The sequence below is a fragment of the Vanrija pseudolonga genome, chromosome 7, assembly GCF_020906515.1.
Source record: "Vanrija pseudolonga chromosome 7, complete sequence".
NCBI classification, from domain to species: domain Eukaryota; kingdom Fungi; phylum Basidiomycota; class Tremellomycetes; order Trichosporonales; family Trichosporonaceae; genus Vanrija; species Vanrija pseudolonga.
In genome coordinates, this window is record NC_085855.1 from 1,705,636 (window position 1) to 1,719,489 (window position 13,854).

At 62.5% G+C, this 13,854-nt stretch overlaps 3 protein-coding genes and 1 non-coding gene across 5 annotated transcripts; 1 reads left to right on the forward strand and 3 right to left on the reverse strand.

Annotated features, from left to right (window-relative positions):
* Positions 1 to 15: 15 nt before the first annotated feature.
* Positions 16 to 1,412, reverse strand: ARB_03491_2 (putative phosphoglycerate mutase; the record flags this gene model as incomplete). Its single annotated transcript, XM_062776096.1, has 5 exons — positions 16 to 261; positions 328 to 563; positions 629 to 710; positions 751 to 1,102; positions 1,162 to 1,412. 5 exons carry the CDS (start codon positions 1,410 to 1,412, stop codon positions 16 to 18), a joined length of 1,167 nt encoding a protein of 388 aa, XP_062632080.1.
* Positions 1,413 to 2,226: 814 nt separating this feature from the next.
* Positions 2,227 to 2,320, reverse strand: LOC62_07G009544. Its single transcript is given in 2 exon segments — positions 2,227 to 2,266; positions 2,283 to 2,320. It is a non-coding gene; the product is annotated as a tRNA-Leu (tRNA).
* Positions 2,321 to 2,496: 176 nt separating this feature from the next.
* On the reverse strand, positions 2,497 to 3,623 carry Crym (Ketimine reductase mu-crystallin). The gene is made up of 2 exons (XM_062776097.1): positions 3,238 to 3,623; positions 2,497 to 3,202 (listed from the first exon to the last, which is right to left on the reverse strand). Exons 1-2 carry the CDS (start codon positions 3,602 to 3,604, stop codon positions 2,514 to 2,516), a joined length of 1,056 nt encoding a protein of 351 aa, XP_062632081.1. The 5' UTR covers positions 3,605 to 3,623; the 3' UTR covers positions 2,497 to 2,513.
* Positions 3,624 to 10,391: 6,768 nt separating this feature from the next.
* met-2_1 (Cystathionine beta-lyase) lies at positions 10,392 to 13,746 on the forward strand. Of its 2 annotated transcripts, XM_062776098.1 has the most exons (4): positions 10,392 to 11,078; positions 11,258 to 12,245; positions 12,335 to 12,633; positions 12,688 to 13,746. In XM_062776098.1, the coding sequence occupies exons 1-4, from the start codon at positions 10,567 to 10,569 to the stop codon at positions 13,559 to 13,561; spliced, it is 2,673 nt and encodes an 890-aa protein (XP_062632082.1). In that variant the 5' UTR covers positions 10,392 to 10,566; the 3' UTR covers positions 13,562 to 13,746. The 2 variants fall into 2 exon arrangements, with proteins under 2 accessions (XP_062632082.1, XP_062632083.1); XM_062776099.1 differs by having other exon boundaries at positions 11,258 to 12,633.
* Positions 13,747 to 13,854: the final 108 nt, after the last annotated feature.

Genomic DNA, 13,854 nt, shown 5'->3' on the forward strand with positions numbered 1-13,854 from the left:
TCCATTGAGCCAAACCTACGCCCCGGTAGGCTTCGCGGCGGCAGTCGGTCCGGTCACCGGCTGCGTAAGGCACCCTGTGGCGGGGAAGCTGGTGATGACGCTCGGGGCGGCCGTGCAAGCGGGGTACCACGTCGGCGCGACGGTGACCGTCGCGGGCGCCTGGACCTTGGTCGTCGGGTCGGCCGTGCAGATGGGCGCAGTGTACGACGCGCCGCCGGTGATGTGCGAGAACGTGGCGGAGGGGTAGGATACGGCTTTGATCTGGGCGTGGGTGGGGGGTCAGCGTACACTCGGCTTTTGCTTCGGGCACCACCCCGCGCGACTCACGACAACAGGCACAAACCCGCCCGTCTGGACCTGCAGCGGCCGGTGTCCCACCGCCTTGAAGAACGCATTAATCACGCCCGAGTGCGCAGTGACGCTGACGAACGTGCTCGGGTCGTTGGCGAACAGCTCGCCGACGGCCAGGCGGATACGGCGCGCCTGCTGCGCGTGCGACTCTTGGAAGACGTCGTCCCAGAGCGGGTCGTGCTCGGTGAACGAGGGCTCGAAGGTGAACTTGGCTAAGAGGGAGTAAGGCATCAGCCACGAGCCTAGCTACAGCAGGAAGAACAAGGCCTTGACTTACGGTACGTCTGCGCGAGCACAGTGCGGTTGCTCCGCTCGTCGCAGGTATGCAGTCCGATCATCTCACGCCACCCCTCCTTGAACTACGCAACGTCAGCCTCCGCCCCCGCCGGCGCCACTCACGACCGGCTTGACCCCCTTGTTGAGCAGGATATCAGTCCACGTAATATCCAGCGTGCTCGCCGCGCGGCGGAACGGGCTTGAGTAGAGAACCTGCGGCACCGGGATCCCCGCCTTGATCTGCTCCTTCCACCCGGCGTTGGCGGCGCGCGCCTGGTCCTCCCCAAGTGGGGTGAGGGTGGCATCGCCCCACGTCATATTCCCGTCACCGTACTGCAGGCTCCAGTAACAGTTCCACGCGTCCGAGCCGTAGATGTGCTCTGCGACGTTGTGGTAGCCCTCGCCGTGGCGCGCAATGTAGATGACCTTGTAGGTCGTGTATGCGTCGGCGTTCTTGTTGAGGTCTGTGATGTGCCTGGGCGTGGGTGTGAGCGATGTGTGGCGGGGAAGAGGCAACGGCAAAGCAGGGCTTACTTCGTAAACTTCTTCCACCTATCCTTGCTCTTGTCAATCAGCCCAAAGCTGTCCTTGAGCAGGTCGTACCCCGTGGCATTGAACGCCGGGTCGTCCTGCACGAACAGGCCATCGACGACAGTGTAGTTGTTGGGCGCGAGCGTCTTGCCGTGGAACTTGTCCTTGCCGCTGTTGCCGCCGCGGGCGAACAGGTCGGCGTAGGGCGACGCCGCGACGAGGGGGAGGAGGAGGAGCGCTGTGGAGGGGAGCATTGTGAGGGGATGGTTTGTTGCTTGCTTGCTTCCCCTCTCTCCCCCTCGTCGCTTTAAGAGCTCGTCGGGATACCGGGGCTCGCTGGGCCTCGAGGACATTACGTCGGAAAAACCGGGCCGTGCCCCGGCTCCCCATGGTTCCCCTCCCCCATCACACCCGCTCCTCAACACTCGCTGCCTCTCGTCACAGAAGCCCACGGAGACCCCGGCACCTCATCATCCGCAACAGACAAGACCTGATCTAACAGAACCTACCCCACGCCAACTCCGTGATCGGGGCCGCGACGAGCCGTGCGGGGACGAGGGCCAGGAGGAGCAGCCCCGCTCCGGAGTCGGCTCAGCCTCTCGCCAAGGCGGATCTGAGCCAAATCCAGCAGGATTGCTTCTCCTGCCGCTCGGCAACGCCTCATCAACTTCGCCAACACGGCGCAATCAGCAACAGACGGCTCGCGCGAGCAGCTTATTTTCCAGGGTTTGCGGCATAGCCCTGCCAAGGAGGCGATTGGTCATTTGCCGGTCGTGGAACGGGAATGGGTCGACGGCGAACGGGAATACCTGTGTCAATGTTGGTGCGCAGGTGTGCATGTAGTTCAGCTCGTGAAACGGTGCGCCGCGTATGACCAAGTTGGCGATGGAACATGTCTCATGTGGTGTGTGAAGGGGATGGGCTGGGAGCGGATGTGGCGCCGCCAATCGCGGGGGCAGATCAGAAAACTTCACCGACTCGACCCTCGACACCCTCAGCACCTCCTCGCCCTCTTCGCCAGCTGCGAATGCCAAAAACTGATCGGTTGGGGTAAGTGAATCCCTGTATTGACGAGAGTGGGATTCGAACCCACGTCCGAAGACTGCGGATATGCTTGATGCACACCTTAACACAGCGCCTTAGACCGCTCGGCCATCTCGCCGATCACGTGATGGCAGGGCTGTGTGTGTTGATCAGCGTGGTGTGTGGGGCGTTGGATCGGCAGTGTGTGTGTGTATCGCTGCTCCTGCTGCTTCTTCCCCAGGCTCTGGCGGTTCTAATGGCGACTGTGACGACTCTGCCTTACTTCGCTTCATGCCATACTGTATTACATTGATACTGCTCCTTACCCCGCCCTACTCCTCGCCCTCAGCGTCGTAGTCGTCAATCTTCGACACGAGTCCCTTTGCCTCGGCCTGGTCGAGCACCAGGCTGGCAATAGCGACATCCTGCACGCCGAGACCGACGCTCTTGAAGATGGTCACGTCAGACGTGAAGCGCGACAGCAGGGCCTTGGCCTCAGCAGTACCAGTGACCACAGCTCCAATCTCGACGAGCTTATCCTCCGCGACGTTCTGCAGCTCGCCCGCCTCGTGGCCGCACGCCTCGGCCGAGTCGACGAGGATCGTCCCAGCACGCTGGATGAGCTCGTCCTCGACCTCGCGCATCTCGGGCTTGTACGACCCCACGAGCACAATGTGCGCGCCGGCCTTGACGTCTGCCGCGGCGAAGAGCGCCTTGGTCGACGAAGTCATGGTCACGATGATGTCCGCTCCCTTGATCGCGGCGCTCAGGTCGAACGATGTGTCTGGGTAGCTCGCGATGCCCTCCGACACGGCGACGGCGGGGAACAGCTTGGTGAGCTTGGCCACGAGCGCGGTCGACCGCGGCGTCGACTTGCGCGAGACAACAACCAGCTCCTTGAGGGAGGGGTATGCCCTCGCAAAGAAGAGCGCGTGGGCGTCTGCCTGGCCGCCCGCGCCAAAGAGCACGAGCCGGCGAGGGGTCTGCGTCTTGCCGATCGCGCGGAACGAGAGCACCGAGCCTGGCGTCAGCGTTCGATGCCAGCCAAGAACCTACCAGCAGCGTTGCGGAACGCCGTAAGCCTGCGGGCATTGATGATGGCCCTCACGCGGCCCGACACCTCGTCCAGGATGACAGTCGAGCCGGGCAGGCCGTCGCCGCCACGCTTGGGCACGCTGACGATCTTGATGCTCGTCTTGTCCACCGCACGAGCAGGCATGAAGAGCATGTTGACGTCGGGGCTAGCCAGTACATGGCGCATGGGGGTCTGGATCGGCGCGATGCCGTCTGCGCCGGGCTTGGTCCCGCCAGCCGAGTACGCGGCAAAGACGTCGGCCTGGCCCTTGATGGCGGCTTCGAGGTCGAGGTCGGCGAGCACCGCGTCCGCCTGGGCGCGCGTCATGATGGTGAGGCTCTCGGACATTTTGGCTGGTGTGTGTGGGGCGGGCGGGGGGGGGGGTACGAAGCATCCCAAGAGGGCCCCCACGGCCTTCTTATGAAGGTCGTCGTCGGGCAGCGAGCGAGCGGTTATCGCGCGTACTGTGGCGTGAGTCGAATGCCGAGGCAGGGAGGGCGGCCGTGCTAAGCGCCGGGACGACGCCGACGCCAAGCGCTGCCGACAAGCTGCCGCAGCTGGCCGCCGGCAACGATGCGCGGAGAAGTATGGAGAGAGCCGACGAGGTTTAGGCGTTGGCACAAGGCCCTCGAATCACTGTCACGCCTATGACTCAATCTCTGGCCCACGCCTAACATGTTACCTCCCCGTTGTTGGCGGAATTTCCCGAAACGCACACTGTGCCAGTTTCCCTTGAAGTAACATGGCCATGTCAGGAGTCACAAACGCCATTGTCCCTGTAACGATACACTGGAGTGAGCCAACCGAGCCAGCCTTGAAGGAGGCGGCACACGAGGTTGTCACTTTGTAATGAAGCCCCCAGCCAGCCCCGCCCGTCACAAAAACATGTCGGATGTGATGATGGTCGACCGACTCCACCGCGGCAACGAGGTCAGCAGATGACGGATCGACAATGGGCAAGCCACGGCCGTGGAGAGCAAGCATCGCCATTGACGACGACGACTGACGCGACTGCCCACCCTCGCCCACACCTGCGTCAGGACACGACTATGATTGTAATTGAATTGCGACTCGCCATAGCGTCTCTTTTCTTTCTTTCAGTCGCCTTGGCTTTTGCTTTGAGTGACCCCCCAATACAGGCAGTCGTCCTTGCTCTTAGCTTGTAATGTATCGGGTTTCGCCCTGAGAAAACGCGTTTGGTGTCTCTCAACTCTCACGTTAAACGGCCAGCTGGCCAGGTGCAGCCCTGATCAAGAAGCACACTAAGTAGACGCGCCACTAATAGTAACAGGCAGTTGCGTACTACACCACTTACGTCAACGCAAGGCCGCTTGACGGCGTCAGAGTCTCACACGCGTAAGTAGAATGGGAGCAGCGCGGCGCGCAGGTGGACAGGCAGCGGCCAGTGGGGCGTAGGCGTGCGTGCGTGTGTGTGGGCACGCCGACGCGTGAAGGCGTGCATCCGCTCTCCATTTGCTCAACCCACCGCGCGCCGTCGCGACGAGACGGACGCTGCCCAGAGCGCGGGTGTTGCCACGCAACAATCTGTAGTGTACCGTGGAATGCTCACTATGATGCAGCTGCCAGTAACAAGCCTTGCTGGCACCTGTGGATTGTTACGACACGGCGATGAAGCGTAAAATGTAAGGGAAGCGTGCAGTCGGGTTTCCCAGCAAGCAAGGTGGTGGCAACTTGCAGCCAAGCAGCCCAGCAAGCGGCGACCTAGGCCAGGTGGAGAATGGGCAGTTTCCCTGAAAAAGAGACGAGTCTGGCCCCTGAGTGTCCATGGGCAATGGCCACTGTGCGTCACGCTTCCCTCGGGTATCATGCCTTCCTTGCTCTGGTCCTTTTACCCTGAATGATGCCCTTGTGCACAGGCCGGCAAGCCTCTGCTCTGATGTAGGGCTTGCTGCCTGCCTGGCCGTGCCCCGTGCCCCTCGTGCCCTTCGTGCCCCGTCACCACCTTCTTTGCTCTCCCTCCCCGTCGTCGTGGCTCTCCTCTGCTCTGATGCCCTCCCTCCCATCCAGTCAACTCGCCATTTGCCTCTAGACTCTACGGCGCGCTATCGCAGCCAAGGAACAGGTTGCAAGCCTTGTTGCCCCTTGTCGTCGCCCACCCACCCACCACCCTCTCCCACCTTCCTCCCACCGCCTTGCCCCCTCCTCTCCCCTTTCCAACCCGCCGTTTCATTACCTCGACATTGAACACCCACTACCACCTACTTGCCTCTGGTCTCGTCGTCGTCGACAAGGGAACATCCAACTTGCACCTCGCACATCCATCTCCTTCTCCCAAAAGTGTCATCCTTCCTTTTGCACGCACTCGTCATAATACACACACACATTGACGACGTCGGCAACACCACCACCACCATCAACCTCGTTCCCTTCCCTGGCATCACCGGAATCGTGGCCCCACGCTCGCACCGGTCCACCCTCATCCCTCCTCCTCCCGCCCTCACTGCTTCCGTCTGGTCGCCCCCTTTGGCCGCCGCCTCCTCCGCCTCCGCCGCCGCCGCCAGCCGCTGGCTTGCGAGCCACCTTCGCACCTGCCTGCCTAATCTTTGACTGCCAGCAGCAGCTACATTGCGTCGACCGAACAAAGAGGAGAACAACTGTCATCGCATCATCTCACAGCAACGACACACTGCGTCACTCAGCACACCTAGACAACCAGATCCACATTTCAGTCTCGTCTTACTCGGCCTCGATCGATCGTCCCTCATCCCCGTTGCCGCCTTCCTTCACCTGCATCGTCACCACCGTCAACGACCCCATCGTACGCTCGCGCGCACGGAGCATAGGCGCCGCGCGCCGCTCCTTCTTCACCCGCACATCGCTGGACGATCCGCACTTGTAAAAACGGCAGACGGCAGAGTCGACTAGCCTCGCAACCCCAAGTCTTTGGTTGAACCGATCCATCCCCGAAAGTCAGTCGCCGTTGCGCTCGCATCCGCGCCAGCTCGACATTGCTCGCAACCACCCTCTGCAGCATCAGCCCAGGCGGCGTCACCAGGCAGTGTATCCAACGCAGGACCGTTGAGCCGCATCTCGCATTTCTTTCACTCGACTTCGGCCTAGGTGAGTCTTCCTTCGCATCTTCGCATCCCCTCCACCCTTGTCGTCCCTGTTGTTCCCTATGTCTCTGCCCCCCAATTTCTCCAATGCCTAGCGGTCTGTGGGCAATGGGTTTGTCACCACCCACACTCTCGAGCCGTCTTTGAGCGTGGATCAGCAGCGCAGAGCCTGGAGCCGCAGCGCATGGATCTGCACCGCCGGGCGGGTGTAACGATGGCCGCGTCCCGCCTGCCCACTTCACTTTCATCCGCGTGATCACACCCAAAGCTGACAGACACGACAGCGCGATATCGTGTCCCTCTTGCACTGCGGAAATCATGAACGGCGGTGTCATCTTCGAGTCAAACGCGCACACTCAGCTTCACCCAGCTCCAGTGCTCAAGCAAGAACTCATCACCGAGCACTACGCCATCACCGCAAAGCGGCCGTCCAACAAGGACAGGATGAGTCGACCCGCAAAGGTCAACACGACCTATGCGGCCGACCCCCAGCAACAGCAGCCGCCGCCGCTCTCAGACCCCTACATGTCCACTCCCACCTCCCATACACACGCTCAGTTCCCTCCAAACTATCCCGGCGGAATTCCACCAGGGCCTGCTCCATTCTACCAGCAGCAGCAACAGCCTCCTCCCCCGGGCCAGTTCTACCCCTACCCGCAGCAGCAGCAGCCACCGCAGCAACAACAACCACCACCACCAGTACCCGGCCCATCACGACGATTGAGTAATTCGGCAGAGTTTCCACCAGCCCAGCCTTCCATGTACCAGGGCGAGCCGGCGGCAACTGGTTACAACCCACCTGGGCCCATGTGGGAAACAGCATCGTCATCTTCTTCTCACAAGCGCAAGCGCAGCAATTCGTCGCAGCGAGAGGAGATTAGAACTCCGCGCAAGAACTCTCAGAGTTCGTTACCGGATGTTAATGACGGCAGGCCGACGACCCAAAGATCGGGTAACCCGTCGACTCGGTCCCAGCTACCCACGCCACCATCGACCGGAGGCAATTTGTCCACACCGGTCATGTCCACCCGTACCTTGACAGACGAGCGGCCGTTAGCAAGGATCGACGAGCGTGAGGCGCCTCACGGCGTCTTCGTCACCACCACAGAGGATGAAGGACGCAAGTTGGGCTTGGTACAGAACTCGAACGGTACCGAGGCCGTCGAGGCTGCACCAGCCCGCGGCCCACCACGCACCACAACAACGACCGTGTTATCAGTAAACTCGACTACCGGTGCTGCGTCTGTTGGAAGGGATACGCTTCTGCAGTCCGAACTGGCATGGGTCCACACGACTCCTGCCGCTCCTGGCCGCAAGGCGCCTCCTCCCCCTCCTCGCACCCCAGAGCCCCGCACCCCCAACTCGGAGACTCGCGCCCTGCCAGACGAGGACGCCGACACGCCTGGCACCAAGGAGACCAAGATCAAGAAGCGCTTGTCGGCCTTCAAGTCGACGACGTCGCCGGGAGCCGAGCCAATGTTCTCCATCCGTCTCGACATGGGCCAGGGTCACCTCAGCCGAGTCGCCCTTCGCAAGGATATGGCTCTCGCGTTCATTGGGTACGACAAGACCACGCATGTCGTGGAGGAGAGGAGGAGCAAGGACGAGGATGGCTGGGCAGCACTTGCCAAGGCACCGTCTGCTCGCCCAGTGAGGCCAGAGTGGCCCGACGACGAAGCCCCGTGGAAGATTGGCAGCGGAAACAAGCGTGCTCGCCAACTCCGCGATGAGAAGGAGCGGACCACACTCCTACGCCGATACTTTGAGACGTCCAGTGATGACGAGGACGAACCGCAGGCAGAGGCATCTCCAGCTCGCCAAGGCAACGGTCACGCGAAGAACGTCATCCGCGTCAGGCAACTGCCTATTCCTGTTGTCCCCGGCCCCGCGTCTGGCCCCGACGAGTGGGAGATCAACCCTTCGGACGCCCGCACGGCCCTCGTCAACACCCTCCGCCGTGGTCGCAGGTCAGCAGCAGTACAGGCCGCCGCCCATGCCGCCCAGAGCGCCACAATGCCCACGATGCCCACCGGCGTCATTGCTTGTGTTTGCAAGCAGACGACGGGAGCCAATGGGCAGATGATTTCTTGCGCCTCTTGCAAGACATGGCACCACCTCGCGTGCATCGGCCTGGAGGAGGTCCAGATCGCTCCCAACTGGGTCTGTGAGCCGTGCGTCGTTCAGGCACGCCGGGCGACATTCTCGACACCTCGAGGCAGTGCCAACCGCTTCACCTCATCCGAGCGCTCTGCCTCTGCCTTCCGTGGAGACCAAGCGCTCGCTCTTGCTCCTTCGCCAATGTTCGCTGGCGAGGCTGTCCGTGCTGCGTCGAGCACCGCAGGGTCTGCACCAGGCACAAGAACGCCCTTCTCTCCCACTCGCGGGCACCAGCGCGCGCGCGTCCTGTCGTATGGCAACGACCTCTGGGGTGTGTCGAACGAGGAGGGTCCAAGCACGCCAGTACCCGCAGCGCGACTCCCCGATAGGTTCTCGACACCTCGGGCGGACGAGCCGGCGTTTGACGTCAACTCGACGCCATCGCGCCATCTCAGTACCGACCCGCGGATGGCTGGCCAATTCAACAGCCTGTTCTCAATGACGCCATTGATGGGCCGCTCGAGAAATACGTCGGCCATGTTGGTTGGAGGGGAAACGCCGACACCGATGCCAATGGGAAACCGAGGCCGCAACGTGTCTGGCTTACTGCCATTCTCCGAGGGTGTCAAGGGCCGACACGAGTTCCTTCAGGGCCTCACGGCCGACAGACGACCCCCGCACACTGACGGGCCGGGGTCACCTATGCGCCGACCTGGTGGCGGACTCTTGAACCCACCGCCAGTGTCACCCTCCCCATATGGCGGGATTGGGCACGGCCACCGGCGGACGTTGAGCGGCACGCTCAACCCGCCAAAGTTTGGTCAGAGCCAGATGAGATCGGCCTCGAGAAGCGGTCTGGGTTTGGGTATGGTGACGGACCGTGATGAGGAGGACGATGAGTCGCGGCCGCGTGCGAGGAGCAACGAGTAGGGTAGGAGTGGCACGGCGAGTAGCAGCTCGTAGGGACAGGCAGCTGTATGAAGTGTGAGTTGTAGCTAAGGTGTGCGAAATAGCCGCAGCTGCTGACACGCACCAAGGTAGTTAGTTGACTGACTCGGAAGTCATGATTTGCTTTGCAATGCAGTCTTGGTATCTTGGTGTGGTCATGTAGTGGAAGCCGTTCGCGGCGATGTAGGGACTGCAGTTGCAGACAGTATGTAGTCGGTATGAAGTCGTACACATGGTCAGTTACGGTCAGCTTTTCTGGAGAGGTTAGCTGAGACGAGGGGTGGTACTCACTAGATTGAGTACGGAGACGATGTCCGGTGGGAAGTGGATGAGAAGGGAAGAGGGGAAGATAGCTCGGGCGCGAGGGTGAGGGGAATGGCGACGGTGAGGGTGTGATGGAGACGTAGGATTGGAGCTGTGTGCGTTGACGAGAGGGGAGAGAGAGAGGAGCAGTGGGAACAAGACGTCAAGATGCGAAGAAGTAGACAAGGGAAGTATGTCAACGCGTCTGGCAGAAGAGAGGGAGAGAGAGAGAGGAAGAGTAAGTGTGAATGGGAGAGTCACGACGAGGCGAGACGCGTTAAGGCAGCCCGAGACCAGACCAACCAAGGGTTAGGGAGGGAGCGAGGGAGGGCAGTGCGACCCGAACACGAACGCGGTCGCGTCTCAGGAATGCGGGGCACCGAGGAGCGGGCGCATGTTTGAATACGTGTCATTACCCCCCTCGGACGCTGCCTTGTCAATTGGAAAACAGGCCATCCATGAATCCCGAAACCATTTGCTTCCGCTGCCCTTGCCTCGCCTCGGTCCACTCCGCCGTCGCTGCTGTCTACGCCAGTCGTGCCACTGAGCACGCCACAAGCGAGCCCTAGTATGGGCAATTGGCAGCGACGTGACTCGAGAGACGGATGGACGACGGAGAGCGACACTGGCGACGGCTGCAGCAGCTGCAGCGGAGCATCGGCATAGCGAACAACTGCATCTCTCTCTCTCTCTCTCTTGCCTTGTAAGATCCACACATTCACACTTCTCGGTTTCGTTCTAGAGCAGAGACGGACGTGACGGACAACGCACACGAACACGCACACCTAGACGAGGAGGCTACGAAAACGCAACGGCCCCCCCAAACAAAAGGAACACGACAACACCTTCCTTCCCCTCCTTTCCATCTCCCATCTCACCTCCATCATGTCGACAGTAGACGGCAGCAGCGCGCCCCAGTCGCCCGCCGAGTCGTCGCTCGCGACGTCCATCTTCAGCGCCAAGTCGCCCGCCGACTCCGACGGGCACGCGGCGCGCGCCGCCAAGTGGCGCTTCGCGACGCAGGTCGTCGCCGTCGACTCGAGCGACAACGCGCACGGCGCTAGCAGCGTGCCCATCTTCCAGACGGCGACCTTCAAGGGCATGGACGGCCAGTACGACTACACGCGCTCGGGCAACCCGACGCGCGGCGGTCTCGAGTCGCACCTCGCTCGCATCTACTCGGCGCACCAGGCGTTCGCGCTCAGCACCGGCATGACCTGCCTCGACGTCATCCTCCGCCTCGTCAAGCCTGGCGAGACGGTGCTCGCAGGCGACGACCTGTACGGCGGCACTAACCGCCTGCTGACCTACGCCAAGTCGCACGGCGGTGTGGACGTGCGCCACGCTGACACGACCGACGTCGCCGCGCTCATTCCCCACCTTGGCAAGGGCAACAAGTGAGTTGAGCATCGGGCGGGAGGGCGGCACGGCGGGTGGGACGACGACGGGCGTGGTTGCCGCTGGCATCTCGCGGCTTTGGCGTCGTGTAAAATCAGCTGCAGCCACTGCCGCCGCTTGGACCCCCCGCCTCGTGCCTCTGCCTCTGTGCCACTCGTACCATGGCTGACTTTTACAGTGTCAAGATGGTGCTCCTCGAGTCGCCTACCAACCCCTTGCTCAAGATCGCCGACATCCAGGAGATCTCCGCGACCGTCAAGGCCGCCGCGCCCGACGCCATCATCGTCGTCGACAACACCATGCTCTCGCCCTACCTCCAGCGCCCGCTCGAGCTGGGCGCCGACATCGTCTACGACTCGGCGACAAAGTACCTCTCTGGCCACCACGACGTCATGGCCGGCATCATCGCCACGGGCAACCCCCAGGCGTCCAAGGACATTGCATGGCTCATCAACGCCATGGGCTCGGGCTTGGCGCCGTTCGACTCTTTCCTTCTCCTCCGCGGTGTCAAGACGCTCGCCCTCCGCATGGACAAGCAGCAGGCCAACGCGCAGATCGTCGCCAACTACCTCGACGCGCTGGGATTCAAGGTCCACTACCCCGGCCTCAAGAGCCACCCCAAAGCCGACATCCACTGGAAGCAGGCCAGCGGCGCCGGTGCCGTCCTGTCCGTGCTCACCGACGACACGCAGCTGTCGGAGCGCGTCGTGTCGGCCGCGCGCCTCTGGGGCGTGTCCGTGTCGTTTGGCGCTGTCAACTCGCTCATCTCGATGCCCTGTCTCATGTCGCACGCCTCGATCCCCGCCCACATCCGCGCCGAGCGCGGCCTGCGCGAGGACCTGATCCGCCTCTGTGTCGGTATCGAGGACCCCCGCGACCTGCTCGACGACCTCGAGCACGCCCTCATCGTCTCGGGCGCCATCGTGCCCAACGTCGACCCTTCGCTGCTGCCCTCTGACAAGCTCGCCGAGGTCTTCCGCACCAACCCCGGCCAGTGGGGCATTGAGCGCGCGCGCTTCTTCCGCAGGCCCAACGTCGAGGCCTTGATCGACGGCGTGTCCCGCGGCCTCGCCCTCGACGGCGTCAAGACGATCGACTCGGACATTGTCGTCTCGGCCCCCGGCAAGGTCATCCTCTTTGGAGAGCACGCAGTCGTGCACGGCGTGGTGGGTGAACAAACGGATTAGATATAAAGAAGTCAAAATTCTCACACATAACCTCATACATTGTTGTCTTACCTGCTACATTTATGCAGACTGCTATCGCGACGTCTCTCAACCTCCGCTGCTACGGTGTGCTTGCGCCGCGCACCGACGGCAAGGTGGCCATCACCGCTCCCGACCTCGAGGCCGAGCACGCGTGGGAGATTTCCTCGCTCCCATGGGACCTTGTTCCCCCGCGTGAGGGCTCGGCCGCCGACGAGAAGCTCGACCCCGTGCTGCTCGCCGCGCTCGAGAAGCTCGTCGCCCAGGACAAGCCCACCAAGACGGGCGCGAGCGCATCTATTGCGTTCCTGTACCTCTTCATGGCTATCGCCCGTGAGAGCACTGAGGCGTGAGTATTAGTAGCAGTGTGGCGTTGCCTCACTCCGTTGCTGACACCCCCCAGCCCTGCCACCACCCTCACTGTCTCCGCCAACCTCCCCATCGGCGCCGGCCTCGGCTCGTCGGCCGCGTTCAGCACGTGCGTTGCGTCCGCTCTGCTGGTCGCGCACGAGCGCGTGCACGTCCCCGACGCGGGATCGATCGACCCGTCGCACGTCGACGACGTCGACTCGTGGGCCTTCCTCGCCGAGAAGGTGCTGCACGGTAACCCGAGCGGCATTGACAACGCCGTCGCCGTCCGCGGCGGCGCTGTGGCCTTCACCCGCGCTATCGAGGGCAAGGAGGGCGGCATGGACTCTATCCGCGGCTTCGACTCGATCCGCCTCCTTCTCACCAACACGCGTGTGCCGCGCGACACCAAGTCGCTCGTCGCCGGCGTGGCCGCCAAGCGCGCCGCCGAGCCTCACGTCGTCGACCCGGTCCTCGGCCAGATCCAGGACATTTCTGACGAGGCCCGCGGCCTGCTGGACGGCTCGACCAAGACGTCGCGCAACGGCTTCGTGTCGCGCCTCGAGGCGCTCATGCGCGACAACCACGGCCACCTGCGCACCCTTGGTGTGTCGCACCCGTCGCTCGAGGCCGTCGTCAACGCGACTGCCGCTGCGCCGTTCAACCTCACCACCAAGCTGACCGGCGCCGGTGGTGGAGGCTGCGCGGTGACGCTTATCCCGGACACGTTTGACGACGCGCACCTCGAGTCGCTGCTCGCCAACCTCCGCGCGCTTGGCGCCGAGCCCTACCTCACCACGCTCGGCGGCCCCGGTCTCGGCGTGCACACCCGCACGCCGTCCGACCTGAGCTCGACGCTCGTGGCTGCCGGCCCGGCCGGCCTCGAGTCGTGGGCCTCTGGCCTCAATGCCCAGTGGGTTCACTCGTAAAGAGTGATATCTGTTTCTGCTTCGCTTTGGCGGGCAGATTTGCTGTTCCAACACAGCCTGGGCCGCGTTTTGTTTCCTCATTCTCTCCATTCTGTCAGCATAGTGCATCCAACTGTACAACATTGCATTGAACAACACCAACAACAACAAACATAAAATATAGTCTGTATACCCCAATGAACCGTGTCGATGATGAGGAGCGCGACGGTGTGGGTTCGGTGCGGAGGTCGGCACGACGCAGCGGCGGCTAGCCAGTCACGAAGCCGCGGAGCAGTCATCGCCGTGTGTTCTTG

Bases quoted from the DNA above. Each gene is read 5' to 3' on its own strand.
- met-2_1 (XM_062776098.1), top strand. From the start codon at position 10,567: ATGTCGACAGTAGACGGCAGCAGCGCGCCCCAGTCGCCCGCCGAGTCG. The intron at 12,246-12,334 runs GTGGGTGAACAA...ACATTTATGCAG, and splicing joins ACGCAGTCGTGCACGGCGTG to ACTGCTATCGCGACGTCTCT. The intron at 12,634-12,687 runs GTGAGTATTAGT...GACACCCCCCAG, and splicing joins GCCCGTGAGAGCACTGAGGC to CCCTGCCACCACCCTCACTG.
- Crym (XM_062776097.1), bottom strand. From the start codon at position 3,604: ATGTCCGAGAGCCTCACCATCATGACGCGCGCCCAGGCGGACGCGGTG. The intron at 3,203-3,237 runs GTAGGTTCTTGG...CGCTGACGCCAG, and splicing joins GGCGTTCCGCAACGCTGCTG to GCTCGGTGCTCTCGTTCCGC.